At 45.6% G+C, this 18,165-nt stretch overlaps 1 protein-coding gene across 5 annotated transcripts in view; it reads left to right on the plus strand.

The window, feature by feature from the left end:
* Positions 1 to 1,178: 1,178 nt before the first annotated feature.
* The window catches only part of EPG5 (ectopic P-granules 5 autophagy tethering factor), a 110,979-nt gene continuing 93,992 nt past the window's right edge, over positions 1,179 to 18,165 (plus strand). For 2 of the 5 annotated variants that reach the window (XM_070050250.2, XM_070050251.2), the window contains exons 1-2: positions 1,186 to 1,434; positions 15,285 to 16,229. In XM_070050250.2, the coding sequence (XP_069906351.2) occupies positions 1,246 to 1,434; positions 15,285 to 16,229 (1,134 nt within the window). In that variant the 5' untranslated portion in view covers positions 1,186 to 1,245. Of the gene's footprint in view, positions 1,435 to 15,284; positions 16,230 to 18,165 lie in introns of all 5 variants that reach the window. The other 3 variants (XR_016214043.1, XR_016214042.1, XM_089305196.1) reach the window with 3 other exon arrangements.

Consider the following 18,165-nt stretch of genomic DNA (forward strand, 5'->3'; position numbering starts at 1 on the left):
TCCGATCCAGCTCTCTGCTATGGCCTGGGAAAGCAGTAGAAGATGGCCCAAGTCCTTGGACCCCTGCACCCACATGGGAGACCTGGAAAAAGCTCCTGGCTCCTGGCTTCGGATTGGCGCAGCTCTGGCTATTGCGGCTATCTGGGGAGAGTGAACCAGAGAAGGAAGACCTTTCTCTCTGTCTCTACCTCTCTCTGTAACTCTTTCAAATAAATAAATCTTTTAAAAAAATTGTTTCTTATTTGAAAGGCAGATTTACAGACTGAGAGAGAGAGAGAGAGAGAGAGAGATCGTCCATCTGCTAGCTCAGTCCACAAATGTCTGCAACAGACAGGGGCCTTGAGCTTCTTCTGGGTCTCTCCCACATCGTCAGCACAAGGGCCGCAAACACTTGGGCCATCTTCAGCTGCTTTTGGTGTTGCAGATGGCGGCCACAACGTGGGTCCCCTGAGCGTGTGATTAATTAACTCACAAACAGGACTCACTGGGTGTAAACATTGTCTGCTGCGTGCTGACCCGCGTTCCAGGGACCTTTGAGATGCGCCAGGGAACACAGCCGAGCACCTGCTGCGAGGCTTTGGCATTCCGGGAGGGCCGCAGACAGGAACACGAAACAGAAAGACAAGTTTCATGCATCCTGTTCCAAGTGCTCAGGAAAAAAGAAATCACAGAGCTGCAAAACGGAGATGCGGCCAAGTTTTTCGCATCTGGAATGTTCTGACGAAGCAGTCTGTAAAACCTATACCAAGACTCCTTTTCGGGTTGCTGTTGTCTGCTTCCCAGCCTGGGAATATATGTAGCACCGACGATTTACAACTGCCCACCGGCCGCCACTGCACCTGCCCCCAGCGTCATGACATTGCCCATGGCGAAAGACGAAGCTTTAGTGCACACCCCGGTGGACATCAAGGTTCTCTCCTGGGTCGCAGCGCAGAGACGCAGGCGAACTGATGGGATGTGGTTATCTAAGGATCCAGGAGGGTTCCCAAGCCGCTCCCCGCCCTCCTTCAAGCCCACGTGGGCGCGGAGTAGGAGCGCCGTAGGCGGGGGGGGGCACCCGTCACCCTGGACAGCCGTAAACCCCATAGGCCCAGCGCGCTCCCCTGAGCCCCGAAGTCCAAGGCTAAGCTCGCTCTGCCGCAGGAGGGCGGAGCCTGGGCTCCAGGAAGGGGCAGGGCCGCCCTCTGCCGCCGCGAACGCGTCTCGGCGCAGTTTGTCCTGCGTTGCGGCCCGTAGCGGCCGGAGATGCCGCCTCTTCTGTGGGAGTGGTGGGGAGTCGGTCATGTGACAGCCGGAGGCCGGAACTGGGCAGGTTGCGTGAAGCGCTGGGTTTTGACCAAAACAAGCGGCGACGGCGCCACTGTAGCGTCTATGGCCGAGGCGGTGAGGCCCCAGCGCCGGGCCAAGGCCAAGGCCAGCCGCACAAAAACCAAGGTGAGGCGTCCCCCCAGACCCCGCCGAAGCCCTGCCGAGTGCGCTCTGCTCCCGCTTTCAGTCGTCGCCCGCTGCAGCCAGCTCTGCTCGCGTCCCGCGAGTCCCGTGCCTCCCCTGCGCCACCTTCCAGGATTGGGTACCTCCAGCCACTGCCCCCGGCCGTGCCGCTGCGTTCCTGCCCCACGCCCGCTGCCAGTCGTTGACAGGCGCCCCTGTTTCCCGCCTCCTCCTTGATTGACTTCGCCGGGCTCTTGGGTTTCTCCCCGGGGTCTGGTTTCCTGCCGGAAGCGGCGTTCTCTCCATCCCCATCGTTGACCCTCTTCGTTTTTCAGTCCCTCCGTGTATAAAGAGGGAGGGTCCTGTCCTCCACGTGGAGACGGTATCCTTTGACGGAGCTTCGTGGATAGCGACAGGTGTAGGCTGGTTTATGGTGGGGCACGAATGTCTAGACATTAACCCAGGACGGGACATAGGTGAATTATCTGGGGTTTCTAGGTTAGCCGGCTTGTAGTTTTAGTGTGTTTTATGTTGATTTGTTTTGTCGTTGGGTGCAGTCTGGATTTGCATGTAGTTCTTGTAGGCTTTTTTGCAGTGAATAGATTAAATGAGGCCCCAAGATGGCCCGATAGAATCTGTCTAGATTAATTTTGTCTCAACCCGAGACAGAATTTACATTAAGGAAATAATAAAGATGGTGTTACAATGAATTTTTCTTAGTAGAAGTGGTCGATGTTCGACAGCCGATGTAACTTAAAAGTGTTCCCATAGTCTGAATTTCCCCTGGAAACAGGGCTTTTACAGGAGGCTGGTTTTCATAAGTACCATATTTAATGAACTGTGAGTGGCTTACGTGGCTCCCTTTCATTATGCCTTTTAAAAATAAGACTTACGGAGTTAGGCACATCAGTGTTCCCAGGTCTGTGAGGAGCTGCTCCGGTGGTCGTTTTGATACCTAATTACAGGAACATTTTTAAGAGAAATACTTTTGCATTAAGTTAGTGTGATAAAGGACTATCCAGGCATAGGAGTAAGAAAAAAAGTCATGAGGTAGCCATGCATGAAATCCCTGAACCTAGAATACACTCGTGCACATAAAAACTCATCATCGCTAAAGAGCAGAATCTTCAGTGGCAATCCCTGGTTCCCCTCTCCCCAAATAAATGATGAAACAGATGCCTAGAGGTCTTAGATGATAGCCCAACGTCACTCAGTTAGCGAGAGAAATCAGGTTAAAGCAAGAAATACCGACTCAATCCAGTAGCTTAATAATGACTTCCTATGTCTATAGAGAAGTATGTGTTTCTATAAATACAATGCCATAATGCTAAAAAACAGTTAAGAGGATTCTTTCTCCACTTACTTAAAGCAGGCTTTTTGAATTAAAAAATGAAAAAGCTGAAACTTTGAAATGCATTATGACAAGGCAACTGCTTATTTTATTGACGAGGTTCAGGCAACTTCCCTGTACAAACATACATTCGTTTATTTTGATCTGTTCGAGTTTGTAAAGAGGTCTTCATGTTGGGGACATTTGGTAAAACCCCAAATCCTCACGTTTCTTACCCTCCAGATCTAATCAGTCACTAAGTCTTGCTAATTGTATTCTAAATATTCTTTTAATTCTGCCCATTTTCCTCTTCCTGCACTACTCTGATCTTCTTCCAAGGAGAATTTCTGCTAAACTGATCTGCTGCCCATTTTCTACACTGGAGCTGGATTGGTATTTTTAAACACAAAGCTGTCTTGATGTTACTCCTCTCGAATCCTTCCCAGGTTTCTCCTAGAGGCTAGAGTCTGAAGCACGGAGTAAGGGTCCCAAGTGATCTGAGCTCAGCCTTTCTCCGTAGCCTCAGTTCTACCACTGCTCGCTCCTTCTTTTTTAAAACAATTTTTAGAAAAACATTTACTTGAAAGATAGTTGCAGAAGAGAAAGAGAAGGAAAGAGAGCGAGCGAACACTTCAGTCTACTGTTTATTCCCCAAATAGCTGCAGTGGCCTGGGCCGGGCCAAGCCTGAGGCAGGAGCCTGGAACTCCATCCAGGTCTTCCACATGGGAGCAGGGACCCAAGTAGTTGGGCCATCGTCTGCTACTTTTCCAGGTGCGTTAGCAGGGAATCAGATGGGGACTGGAGCTGCAGGAATTTGAACTAGTGCTCATATGGGCTGCGGTATCTAACCCGCTGTGCCACGTGCCAGCCCCTCTCCTTCCCTGCTGCCGGGCCTTTGCACATGCTGATTCCTCTACGCTGACGTGACTTCCTGCCCCCTTTCACCTAGGGTTTAACTTGCCCATTCGTGAGGTCTCAGCTCAAGCCATAAAGTTTTCCATCCTCAACCCCTCCAGTAACACTCGGCACATTCTGGGTCCCTCACTTCACTGAGTTAGTTACCTTGGCAGCATTGCGCTTCTCCTGATTGTGAGCTCACCAAGGGATAGGGCTTGTCTTGTTTGATTGTGTTTGTTGAAATGCAGAAATAAGTGCCAGTATTGAAGTGTATTCCCAAACTTTGTCATACCGAAGAATTTGCTCTACTAAGTATGCCCTGACAAGCTTGAGAAAACGAATAGAAAAAGTCCACAACGCCAGCAAGACTCTCATACCTGTCAGTCTAGAAAATTAATTCTTTTAAGGGTAAATAGATGCATTTCTCAGTGTGTACTGTTGAGCGTTAATGACACTTTGCTGCCTGATGCAATTGGGTGACTATTTACTGAGTCTTGCAGTGATTCTGTGGCTTAGTTCAGGAAGTAGCTAGCGTCATGTGCTGTTGCCTGCAGACAGTTTACGTGGCTTCTGGATGTGACCCAGCAGCTGACCTACATTCCTCAGTGTTAATTATCTGATACATGATCTCATGTTGCTGGGCCATGGTGAGGTGTCTAGTGCTTAACACCTAATTTTCATTCTGGTATATTCTTTGAGGACCCTGACTTCCTTAATCCTGGTAAATTATGAGTTAAAAAGAGTAGGTTCCTTTTTTTAAAAAAAAAAGAATTTATTTTATTTGTTTGAAAGACAGTTACAGAGAGAGGTAGAGCCAGAGAGAGAGGTTTTCCATTCCACTGGTTGACTCCCAAGAGACCTCAATGGCCAGAGCTGACCATATGGGATACAGGCACCTCAGATGATAGCTTTACCTGCTGTGCCACAGCACCCCCACCAATCCCTTCTTGTTCGTGGCCTAAATGATTGATTTCCGCCTCTAGTCCCTACCTGCCTTGGTGGTTACTGGAGTGAAGTTGAGGGATGCTGTATGGTATTTAGATGCTTTTGTGCCTCCCAGCATCTGTCTATTAAACGCTCACTGATCCCCCAGCGTGTCCCAGAAACCATTCCTGGCTTGGCTCAGAGAGCGCCCCAGCTAGACCTAGTCCAGGTTCTTGTCTTCCTGCATGTAAGAATGTAACTGGGTAGGGGTGAATAGAAGAACAAGATTTACTGAGAGGCAAAATGATAGTACACTCAGGAGTATGAGAACCCTCAAGAGAGAAAATTGCCCCCCCCCCCCCCCCAAGGCAAGAGTCATCCTTTTAGAGTTAGGGGGGCATTCAGGGCAAGGGCCTGGTTGTTGAAGATCCAAAGGAGACAAAGATTTGGGGTGGGGCTGCAACACAAGTGGTGGTCTCCAGGCGTCATGGCGTGTGGAGCATGATAGAAAGTGAGGCTTAGCTGCATGATGAAGAGTGGGTGTGCCAGGCTTTCAGCCATGTTGAACTGACATGAAAGACCATGGGATTTGGGTGGTGCACATGGCTTGGGTATTAGCAGTTCTTTTTCTTTCTTTCTTTCTTTTTTTTTTTTTTTTAAATCCCTTTCTGACTCCCTGCCTCACCCACATCATGATTGTTCCTTTTTTATTTAGGTGGTTGGGGTAATGCTTATTAAAGGTGGCATTTAAGGAAAGGCATGAAAAAGATGAGGGAGTTGGCCCTGTGGGTACTGGGGAGAAGTGTTCCAGGCAGAAGGATCTAAGGCAGTCCCATGCATGTCCTGCTCTAGGAACTACAAGGAGGCAGGATGGTTAGGGTGGAGTGAGTGAGGGAGAGTAAGAAAGCAAAATAGCACAGGCCAGGTCACGTAGAGGTAATAACTAGCTTTTACTCTCAGTAATATACTGCATAACCTTAGGGTTTTGAAGAAACCCTGGGATTTAATGGGTTGTGGTGCTTTGCTGAGAATGGATAGGGGCCAAGAGTAGAACAGAGACGACCTAAGCGACTGTCGCGAGAGTCCAGGCAAGAGTGATGTGGGTTGCCCCAAAGTTGTGTGAATGAGGGTGGAGAGAAGTGTTTGAAGTTTGAGAGCCAAGAGGATTTGCCAAGATTTGGCAGCGGAATGAGAGAACGCGGTCAAGGAAGACTCCTGCGATGGAGCAGTGGGGAGGCGGGGCAAGTTTTTGGGAGACGATCAGGAGTTCGATTTTGAACGTCTTGATTTTGAAGTGTCCGTTAGACGTTCACATGGAGATGTGGGATAGGGTGAGTTTGTGAATCTAGATTTTGAGAGAGCTTGAAACTGGAGATAAAGATTTGGGAATCATTTACATATAAATGATATTTAGTGCCAGAAATGGAATTAGGTCACTTTGGGGATGAGTATAATTTAAAAAGGGTGACAGGTGAACTCAGGGACAACCCAGTTTTAACAGGTTGAGGAGAAGAGACGGAAGCAGTGAAGGACTGTGGGAAGGACGGGTTGGGATGCACTCCCAGTGTCCTTCACCGAGAGTGTAGTGTCCTAGAAGCTGATTGAAGAAGTGTAGGAAGGAGAAGGGAGAGATCTAGGAAGCAAAATGCTGCTGATACATGCAGTAAGGTTGCTAAGAGCAGCACCAGAGCAGTGACAGCCATGAAGTTGTAGTCATAGCAGAGACCATTGCCCCCGAACCTTCCTACCTGGGTAGCATTCTTGCATCTCCCAGGAAGAGCTGGTGGAACTTCCCAGGGAGCATGTGGTCTGATGTTTATACCAGTGAGTCCTACTCCCATTTTATCTGTTCTGTGCCAGGCATCATGGTAAACGCAGGGATCAGACATGAATGATAAGCAGACCTTGCCTTTAGGGTAATCCAGTGATAAGTATCCTATGAAAGGTATGAAATGGAACCATCCTTGATGAAAAAATGCCTCATCATTATTTTTAAGGAAGGAAAGAAGTTTTAATTTTACTTAGTGAGAGTTCACAGAGAAAGAAAAAGTAATGAAACTTCTCACTTGTTTTTCAGAACTTAAAAATTGCTTAATTTTTAAAAAAAATTATATTTATTTATTTGAGAGACAGTTACCGACAGAGAGGGGGAGACAGAGAGAAAGTTCTTTGATCTGCTAGTTCATTCTCCAAATGACCACAATGGCCACAGCTGAGTTGGTCCAAAGCCAGGGGCCAGGAGCTTCCTCTGGGTCTTCCCCATGGATGCAGGGGCCCAACGACTTGGGCCATCTTCACTGCTTTCCCAGGCCGTTAGCTGAGATCTGGATCAGAAGGAGCAGCTGGGACTCAAACCTGCACCCATGTGGGATGCTGGCACCGCAGGCAGAGACTTAGCTTACTGCGACAGAGTGCCGGCCCCCCAAAATTACTTTTTTAAAAAATGATTGCTTACTTTGTGATGACTTTTTTCTTATTGCTTATTGAATGTATACATATAAGTACATGATGCAAAAATTGACAGCCAAGAAATGAAATGCCCAGAATGCACTTCTATGAACTGTTGTTGATCATTTGTTGTGTTCTTCATTAGGTTTTTTCCTATACCCCAGTCCTCTACATAGTGTGGTTAAGTGTCTTTCTGTGCTTTTCATCAATTCTTCCATTTCTGTGTAATTTCTTGATTATTTTCCCTCCTGTTGAATATTTCTAAAATTGATTCTATACCTCTATGTAACTTATGTGGAGATCAAAAATGAAGAAATATAGATTCTTCTTAATCTTAATTTTTAGTTGTAAGAAATGGGTTAGCATAAAATTATGTAAGCACTAACTTTTGCACATGTGGCTCTATCAATGGAATTGTTTGAGTTGTATTTTGTGGTCTGTAATGATTATATATATATATATACACATATATATACACACACACACATATATAAATATATACGCACACACACACATATATATATATACACAAAATGTCTCCTCCTGAATCTTTATCTTAACTGAAGAAGACAAAGTAATTAAAAGTTGGCTTTTTAGAAAAATTGTAAGTGAAATGGAATTACACATTTTAAGAATAAGAATGGATTCAGACTTTGTTATAAGAATTTTATTTCTCCTGAATTCATTGGATTTGTCCCTCTGCTTTCTGAGAAGCATATAATGACAAACTTCCAAATGTAGAGCATGTGGTAAGTATACATATTTCTTGGCTAGTTCCATAATTTCTTCATCTTAGAATTCCAGTACCTGGGACAGAGTTCAACGTGTAGTTGGTACTCAATTCTTGCGAATTATAGGTCATCATTTTTATCTCAAGAAGCATTTTTTGAACTCAATGGTGAAAATTAGAGGCAGATCAGCTCCAGAGAAGTATAAGTGATAGTCCTTGCTCTCGCAATGCTTGTGGCCTGTTTGGGGAGATAGAGCATAAAGGTAAATAACTGTGGAGGTAGTGCGTGGTGAGGGCCGCGTGACAGGTACCTGTCACAGGAGTTCAGAGGGAAGCTGTCGGGAAAGGTTTGTGCTGGGACAGGATCATCACTGAGTTCTCGAGCCAGTCTTCCATTAAGTGGATGGCCGGGACTGTTTTTGTGGTGTTTAGATTATGATGGTGGTGAGGATGCTGGTGGTGCCTCAGAGGCTGGAGGCTTGGAGACTGTTCAGGACCTGGTTCCCTCCCTGGGGTTTGAGGAAGTGAAGTGAGCCCCGGGAGCCCTCAGCCCTGCTGCTGAGTCCCCGGCGTTGCAAACCCCTGTCTTCCTGTGTGCACCCCCAAGGGCCTGTCCCTACCGCAGGGGTCTGAGGCAGCCAGGCCAGGTCTGCGTCCCTCGCTCTCACAGTTGTGCTTGCTGCACTTGCCCTTCCCGCCTGCCCCTGCCTCCTTTGGCTTGGCCAGTCCATTCTTGAAATCAAAGCAGCAGCTCTTCTCTCCCTTTTCCCCACCCCCAGTTAATTCCTTCTTTGGTCCTAACGTCTCTAACAAAGGCAAAGGTGGAGAGAAGAGAAATCCACCACCTGCAGAGGAAATAAAAGCCTGCACGAAGGCTTTTGTGTTCTTCCTGGAGGGTAAAAAATGTCTCTTCAATTGGTTATTGAACCATTTTAGCTGCTGCTGACAGTAACTCCTGGGAGTCCGGTAGGGTGTAGGCGAGCAAGTTAGGGAGTAGTAGCTGGTGGGAGGAAAGCATTTGAGGCTGCGTGAGCAGTCCTGGCATGGGACGAGGCAGCTTCACGAGGGTGAAGTGGTGAGCGGGACAAAGACAGGTCAAGAGCGTCTTGAGGGGAGGGAGAGCGTTTGGTTTAGTGGTTAGCCACTAGTTGGGAAGCTCCTGTCCCACTTTGCAATGCTCAGGATTAGATTCCTGGCTTCAGCTCCCAATTCCGGTTTCCTGCTAATGTGCACCTTGGGAGGCAGTAGGCGATGGCTCAGGTAGTTGGGTCCCTGTCTTCCACTTCGGAGTTCTGAGCTCGCCTTGGTCATTTTGGATATTTGGAGAGTGGGCCAGCAGATAGGAGCTGACATTTGTCTCAGTAAATACAAGAAAACAACAACAACAAATACTGAGGCCTCATTTTTTAAAAGAAATTAATAAACTACCCAGGGGCTGGGGAAGAAGCCTTGGGATGGCGTGTGGGAGGGGGTGTATGGTGGTTGCCAAGTCAGGATCATGTGGTCCATCCTGATTACCGCCAGCTCCCTGCTTTCTTGGTCTCTCTCCCAGGTAACATCCCAGAGTTTCTTAAAGCTTAGAAAAGAAACCAGTCCACCCCCCCCTCCCCGTTCTCTGTGACACTCTCACTTCCTGCTGCTTTACTTTTGCTTTACTTTTCATTCAGTTCTTACTCAGGAAATTCTTTTAGTCTTTGTTTTTAACCGATTTATTGAGCTATAATTCACAGATGGGAGACCTCAAAAGGAATGAAAAGATCATTTTGGTGCAAAATTTTTTTGAAATTCATGCTTTTTTTTTTTTAATAATACTTCTTTCCCAAGAACTTTTTGAAGACCCTGCACACTATACAGTTGGCCTGGTTAAAGTGTACAGTTCACTGTTGGTACCATTATGGAGTTGTGCAGCCATTGCAACCTGGAATTCCATCGTGGCTGCCTCTTGTTAAATTCATTCTATGGGCAGCGGATGAAGGTTCTAACTGTAGGTCCTCAGACACTATTTGTCTTTTAAAGTACTCACCCTAGTGGATGTGATGTGATTTTTGTGATGTGGTAGCTGATTCTGGCTTTGATTTGCATTTCTCTAGTGGCTAATACATTGAGCATCTTTTCATGTGCCATTTGTGTATCTCTGGAGAAATGTTGAGATCTTTTGCCTATTTTAAAGTTGAATTGTCTATCTTTTATTATTGAGTTGTAAGAGTTCTTGTATATGCTAGATATAAGCCTGTTATATCTGGTTTGAAAATATTTTCTTTAGTTCCCTGGGGCCGTCTTTTCACTTTCTTGGTAGTTTCAAGTGTGTAGCACAAAAAGGTTTACTTTGATGAAGTCCAATTTATTATTTTTCTCCTTTTGTCACTTTTGCTTTTGGTGTCACATCTAAGAAGGCTTTGCCCAAATCAAAGTAGTAGGATTTACTCTTCTGTTTTAGTAGCTTTTCCATAGTCAGTCTATCATCCTTTTGGAGTTTATGTTTGTATATTGAATGAGGCTGCAGTTAGAGGGCTGGTGTCTAAGTTCATTCTTTTTTTTTATTATTTTATTTTATTTTTTTTAATTTTTGACAGGCAGAGTGGACAGTGAGAGAGAGAGAGACAGAGAGAAAGGTCTTCCTTTTGCCGTTGGTTCACCCTCCAATGGCCACCGCGGCCGGCGCGCTGCAGCCGGCGCACTGCGCTGATCCGATGGCAGGAGCCAGGTACTTATCCTGGTCTCCCATGGGGTTTTGCATTAGGGTATCCACTTGTTCCAGCACCATTTGTTGAAAAGGTGATTTCTTTCCCATTGACTTGTCTTGGCACTTTTGTCAAAATTGGTTGACTGTAAATGCTAGGATTTTATTTCTGGATTCTCTGTTCTGTTGGTTAATTTGTCTATCCGTATGATAACACTTTTTTGTCTTTATTATTGCAGCTTTGTAGCAGATTTTGAAAGTGCAATGTGTGACCTTTTTCAACTTTTTCAAGTTTTTTTTTTTTTTTTTTTTTTTGGCTGTTCTGGGTCCCTTATTTTTCCATATGAATTTAAAGATCAGCTTTTCAATTTCTACAAAAAAGGCAACTGGGATTTTGCTAGAGATGGTGTTGTGTTTATTATCTTAAGATTGTGAAAGACATGGAATGTCCTTCCATGTATTTGATCACCTTTAATTTTTTTCAGTTAATGTTTTGTAATTTTAGAGTACAACCTTTATACTTCTTTTGCTTAATTTATCCCTATGTACTTTGTTCTTTTTATGCTAATGTTGATGCAAGTATTCTCGATTTCATTTAATGATTGTTAAACTAACTAAAATTTCACCTCTGCCCTCACCAGCATTCCCACATTTCTCTCACTCTAGCAAACATTTTTCCTCCTAACTATTCCTTTCTGACCTCTCAGTGTAAAAAACCTGTTTATCACAGCGAGTGATTTGTATTAGCTGCGCACTATGTGGCTGGCTTCCGAATCTGATACCCACAGTTCATAGTGTGGATGGAAATACTTTTGGAAGGGTCTCTGGTTCCTTGAATCATTACCATTTGCAGTTTGGCAGCCATGTTCATTTCAGCAAGGTGACCTCAAAATTCCACTTAAGGAATGTTGATCTTTGCTTCTTAACATATGAAGGCCCCACTCTTTTAATCTGTCACTTTTTGTTTGCTGGACATTAGGAGCAGAATAAGGCAAAATCACTGACAACCTTCCTTAAAATATCATAATAAAGAGAAGGTATTTGAGTGATTTCAATCAGATTTTTAGTTTGTTTGAATGTTATTTAAATAATTTTTCCATTTTTTTTTATTATTCAACCCAGCTTTCTTCAGTATCTAGTTTGTGTGTTAATGCTTGAGGTATTTTTTAAATTAAAGATTGATTGATTTATTTGAAAGGCAGAGTTACAGAGAGGAAGAGGGAGGGAGGAAGAGAGAAAGAGAAAGAGAAAGAGAGAGACAGAGAGGTAGAGAGGTAGAAAGGTCTTCCATCTGCTGGTTCACTCCACAAATGGCCACAACAGCTGGGGCTGAGCCATCTGAAGCCCGGAACTAGGAGCTTCTGGGTCTCCCATGTGGGTGCAGGGGCTCAAGAACTTGGGCCATCTTCTGCTGCTTTCCCTGGCCATTAGCAGAGAGCTGAATAGGGAGTGGAGCAGCTGGAACATGAACCAGTGCTCATATGGGATGCTGGCACAGCAGACAGTGGCTTTACCCACTATGCCACGGCACCAGCCCTGAGGTATTTTATTTATTTGAAATACAGAGTTACAGAGAGAGGTAGAGAGAGAGAGAAAGGTCTTCCAACTGCTGGTTCACTCCCCAAATGGCTGCTCAGTCAGAGCTGAGCTGATCTGAAGCCAGGAGCCAAGAGGTTCTTTAAAAAAAAAAAAAAAATCCTCACAGATACAGCCCTTCAACCTTGGACCTCCAGAACTGTGAGCCAAAGTAAGTCTCTTTGGGGTTGGCACTATGGTGTAGCGGGTTAAATCGCTGCCTGCAGTGCCAGCATCTCATATGCGCATCAGCTGCTCCACTTCCCATACAGCTCCCTGCTGATACACCTGAGAAAGCAGTGGAAGATAGCTCAAGTGCTTGGGCCCCTGCCCTGGCGTGGAAGACCAGATGAAGCTCTTGGCTCCTGGCTTTAGCCCTGCCCAGCACCTTCTGATGCAGCCATTTGGAGAGTGAACCAGCAGATGGAAGATCTCTGTCTCTCTCTGACTCTCCCTTTCTGTACTCTGCCTTTTAAATAAATGAATCTGTCTTAAAAAAAAATAATAGGTGCTGGCACTGTGGCATAACGGTTAAAGCTGCCGCCTGCAGTGCTGGCATCCCATATGGGTGCCGGTTTGAGTCCCAGCTGCTCCACTTCTGATCCAGCTGCTGCTATGGCCTGGGAAAGCAGTAGGAGATGGTCCAAGTCCTTGGGCCCCTGGATCCGCGTGGGAGACCCGGAAGAAGCTCCTGGCTCCTGGCTTTGTATTGACTCAACCCCAGCTGTTGTGGCCATCTTGGGAGTGAACCAGCAGATGGAAGACCTCTCTGTCTCTCTGCCTCTGCCTTTCTGTAACTCTGCCTTTAAAACAAATAAATAAAAACTATTAAAGATTTTATTTATTTGAAAGGCAGAGTTACAGAGAGAGAGAGGGAAAGAGAAAGAGCTGGGGGTTGGTGGTGGGGCAGTGGAAAGCAGGATCTTCATCTGATGGTTCACTTCCCAAATGGCTGTGATGACTGGGGGTGGGCCAGGCTGAAGCCAGGAGCCTGGAACTCCATCTGGGTCTCCTACATGGGCACAGGGTCCTAAGGACTTGGTCTATCTTTTGCTGCTTTCCCAAGTGCAGTCACGTGGAGCTGGATCGGAAATGGAGCAGTCAGGGCTTAGACCGTGCTCATGTGGGATGCTTGTGTTACAGGCAGTGGCTTAGTCTGCTGTGCTATAATGCCAGCCCCTGCAATGACCTTTTAGTTCCCAGAGTTCCAAAGTGGCACAGGGTGTCACATGGCAGGAGACAGAGCATGTGCATGAATGTGTGTGTATGTGAAGCTAGATATCCAAACTCTGGTCTCTCTCTGCTTTTGTAGCCACCAGTGTTCAGTCATTGGGGCTCCTCCTTGATGGCTTTATCTAACCCTGGTCACTTCCTGAAGGCCCTAACACTGAACACCATGGTCAGGTTAAATTTTCCTCCTCTTAATACCTTGCAATAGCAGTTAAATTTTCAACATGTGAGGCCTTGGAGGACGTAGTGGCAGGGGAGGTGTTGCTGCACAGTGAAACCATACCAAGCCATAGCAGTTTTCATTTTATGTATCCTTATATTTTGTGACCTGCAGCATTTATCAAACCCAAGTAATTGGCATTGGAATAGTGCTGGTAACTAAAATGTAGACCTCAGGGCTGGTGTTGTGATGTAGTGGGTTAAGCTACTGCCTGCTGTGCTGGCATCCTATATGGGCACTGGTTCGAGTACCAGCTGCTCTACTTCTGATCCAGCTTCCTTCTCATGTGCCTGGGAAAGCAGTGGAAGATGACCCAAATGTTTGGGCCCCTGTACTCACATGGGAGACTTGGATGAAGCTCCTGGCTCCTGGCTTTAGCCTGGCCCACCCCTGGCTATGGCGTCCATTTGTGGAGTGAACCAGCAGATCCAAGATATCTCTCTCTCTACCTCTGTAGCTCTTTCAAATAAATAAATAAATCTTTAAAAAACAATAAAATGTAGACCTCATTTGGATTTCAACAGTTTCTACTAGGGTCCTTGTTCTGTTGCAGGATCCAGGATCCAATATAAGATTTCACCTTGTACTTGGTTGTCACACTTCTGAGGTCTCCTCTAATCTTGGACAATTTCTCTCTCTTGCCTTTACTTTCACCTCAGTTATTTTGTGTACTTTCCTGGAGTTTGATTTTTGTCATGTTTTCTCCTGGTTAGATTGGGGTTGTATTGTTGGGAAGGACACTGCCGAGGTGATAGGCCTTCTAGGAATATCCTGTCTGGTCATCTGCTGTCAACATGAATTCCTGGTGATGATACCTTGATCACTTGGTAGGGTTTGGTCTGCCAGGATTCTATGCTGAAACTTGACTATTTTCTCCTTTGTAAGTGCTAAGTATTTGGGAGAAAACACTTTGAGGCTAGGCTCTGTTTCTGTTTAAACTCTCATTTTAGCTTCCATCAGATTGGCTGCAGCAGTTACTACCATGATGTTGTAGCAGTGATTTTCTCTGCTTCCTATTCCATCTATATTTATTAATTGGAATTCTTCTGTGTGGAAGAGTTATCACTTCTTGCCCATTTAATTTACTTAGGTAGTTATTTATGTTGTGGGTGTTTATAACTCATGGGCATTTATTTTGTTCTGTAGGTTGTAATCCAATCCTGTAGTTGATTTGCTGGGCAAGTTGTCCCAGCATCTTCTGCTTGAGTTTTTTTTTTTTTTTTTTAACATTTATTTATTTATTTGAAAGTCAGAATTATACAGAGAGGAGAGGTAGAGAGAGAGAGAGAGGCCCTTCATCCGCTGGTTTACTCCCCAGATGGCCGCAACGGCTGGAACTGCGCCAATCTGAAGCCAGGAGCCAGGAGCCTCCTCCTAGTTTCCCACATGGGTGCAGGGGCCCAGAGATTTGGGCCATCTTCCACTGCTTTCCCAGGCCACAGCAGAGAGCTGGATTGGAAGAGGAGCAGCCAGGACTAGGACCGGCACCCATATGGGATGCTGGCACTTCAGGCCAGGGCGTTAACCCACTGCGCCACAGCACTGGCCCCTCTGCTTGAGTTTTGAGTGAACTTTCCTCTTCCAGTTTTGAAATGTAAGTTGTTGCTTACTGTGGTATTTTTCTGTAAAAATTAGACTAGTGAATCTCCAAATTGAACATTCTCAAAATTAGATGATACTATATGTGAAACACATTGCTTCCTGCATTTAGATTCCATTTGTTAAATGATAGCATTTAGAATTTCACAGTTTCAGAATTCTCATGCCGAAAGCATCAGTTATTGTTATATTATTTCACATTATAAATCTTGTTTTCAGGAAAAGAAGAAATATGAAACCCTACAGAAGGAGGAGTCTGATGAAGTCTCCCTTCCAAAAACCTGCAAAGAGCAGGAAATCTCGTTTCCTGCTTGTAAAGTCAGGGGAGAGCACGTGAAGGAGTTAAGTGATGCGCGCCTCCAGAACGATGCTGCCAGTGGACAAAGCGAAAGTGAACTGTTTGAAATACCACTCACCTCCTTGACTCTGAGCAGCGAAGGGTCCCTGGCGTGTAACATGGAGCCTCCAAAGGAAGGGGAAGAGGGCAGAGCCTGCATCAGGGACAGTGCAAGCGAGCTGCAGGTTGACTCCGGAGACAATGTTGGAACTAAAACAGAAGCCCCCAGGAACTTCACGGAAGTAGAGGGAAGTAAATTGGTGCAGTGTGGACCTTCTGAAAGCACACTGCAATCTGGTTTTTCTTGCATTCAGCAGGAAATGGAAAATTTACAAGTCAGAGAAACTGAGGATAGGAAAGAAGACAAACCAGCCCTGGGCTGTCCTTCAGAGGTGCTACAGAATGTTCGCTTGCAGAGTTCCTGTGAAGCTACTGACATTTTTCAGTCACCCAGGGTGAAGAAACTGTATCCCCAGCTGCCCGCTGAGACGGCTGAAGTGCCAGCTCTAGTGGCAGTGAAGCCCTTGCTTTGTAGCGAGCGACTCTACCCAGAACTCCCATCTCAACCGGAGCTAGTGCCATTTACTAAGGAGCAGCTAAAAATCTTAGAACCTGGCTCTTGGCTGGAAAATGTTGAGTCATATTTGGAAGAATTTGACAGTATGGCTCATCAGGACAGGCATGAGTTTTATGAGCTGCTTTTGAACTACTCCCGATGTAGAAAGCAACTGCTGCTGGCTGAAGCTGAGCTCCTTACTCTGACGTCTGATTGCCAAAATGCGAAAAGTCGACTGTGGCACTTTAAAGAGGAGCAAATGCTTGTGCAGGTATTTTGACTAGTGTGCTGTGAAGTTTTCAGGAGCCTGGGGAACTTGGCAGAGGAGCTGCTGGCCCTGGAGTCTGGTTTGTATACACATACTGACCCTGCCTTAGCCCAGAGTAGTAGCGCAGGAATCACAAAGTCAAATGCCCACAGGGCCCAGACATTTAACCTGGAAGAGTGAAACAGGCTGAGTGGGACAGTGGTCAGGGGTAAGTTCCTGCCTGATCTAGAGGGAATAGCTACTCTGGAGTTCTAGCTGATTGTTCCTATGATTATTGCTTGGTCCAGTGTTGCCACATCTTGATTTTCCAGGAGAAGCTGGCAATCTGGATTTTCACATGAGGTGTCCTGATTGGAAAATGTTGGCAACTAGTGAAACACATACAATCATAATATAGGCCAATATATCATCTCTGCAGGTCAAATTTAGCCATGGGCCACTAGCCTAATCCCATGAACATCCAGTGGGTAGAGAGTATCAGGGTTGAGAGGAGATGAGGAAATAGGGACGGTCATTAGGTGTGACCTTATCGGGGCAAAGGTGATGGAAAGGAAGTCATTTCATAGTGGCCTGGAAGGAATGGCAAGAAAGAGAAGGCCACTACTGATAGTGAATGCAACCTACAGGAGACATTGGGAGAAACACGTGATTCCCCATTCCTAACCCTTGTTCATCGGGAAACCCATATGTCTCTGTGTAGATAATAGGGAATCCTTGGAGAAAGAAACATTTGGGAATACTACAGTCAAGAATATAACTGGAGGAGTTAGCGTTGGGAAGGAAAGGGATTTCTTTTGAGCAGAACTACAAAGGATGAAGAGGATAGGTCCAGAGATGTTTTGAGGTACCTTGACATTGAGAGAATATACTGACCTCAGTGTTGTTAAAGTGGAAGGTAAGATCATCAATCATTTTTTTTAAAGATTTATTTATTTATTTGAAAGTCAGAGTTACAGAAAGAGAGGAGAGGCAGAGAGAGAGGTCTTCCATCAGAGGGTTCATTCTCCAATTTGCCACAACAGCTGGAGCTGCACTGATCCAAACCCAGGAGCCAGGAGCTTCTTCCAGGTCTCCCACAGTGGTGCAGGGGCCCAAGGACTTAGGCCATCTTGTACTGTTTCCCAGGCCATAGCAGAGAGCTGGATCGGAAGTGAGCAGCCAGGACTTGAACCGGGCGCCCATATGGGATGCTGGCACCTCAGGCGGTAGCTTTACCTGCTATACCACAGTGCCAGACCAAAGATCATCAATCTTGAGTCTTAGGGGCAAGCTCTTTATTTTCTTACACCTTCCCCTTCTCCCTGACTTTTTATATTTTTTGAGATATTCCTGGACTTTCTTTTTTTTTTTTAACTTTTATTTAATGAATATAAATTTCCAAAGTACGGCTTATGGATTACAATGGCTTCTCCCCCATAACGTGCCTTCCACCCGCAGCCCTCCCCTTTCCCACTCCCTCCCCCCTTCCAATCACATCAAGATTCATTTTCGAAGACATTCCTGGACTTTCTAAAGTTACTTTTCTTTGAACTTTTTTTTTTTTAATTCATTTTATTTGGTAGCAGGGAGAGATCTCTTCTATTTGCTGATTCATTCTCCAAGTGCTTGCAAACAACTAGGGCAAGGCCAGGCCTAAGTCAGGAGTCAGGGATTCAATCTGAATCTCCTACCTGTGTGGCAGAGACTCACATCTTTGGGTTGTCACCTGCTACCTCCTTCCTAGGGTATACATTAGCAGGAAGCTGGATCAGAAAAGAGTAGCTGGGACTCGAACCAGACATTCTGATATGGGATGTGGACATCCCAAGCAGTGACTTAAGCTGCTTATTCCCAATCCCCCAACAGTGTTTCTCTTAACTTGTGACCCATTTATGATTGGCATTATTTCCTTGGCACGTGATCTTATGGTTGCTGGTGGTGTTCTTCACCCAGTGGCATT

Source organism: Oryctolagus cuniculus, chromosome 10 (assembly GCF_051225735.1).
Source record: "Oryctolagus cuniculus isolate XC-2025 breed Fujian yellow rabbit chromosome 10, ASM5122573v1, whole genome shotgun sequence".
Lineage (NCBI taxonomy): Eukaryota > Metazoa > Chordata > Mammalia > Lagomorpha > Leporidae > Oryctolagus > Oryctolagus cuniculus.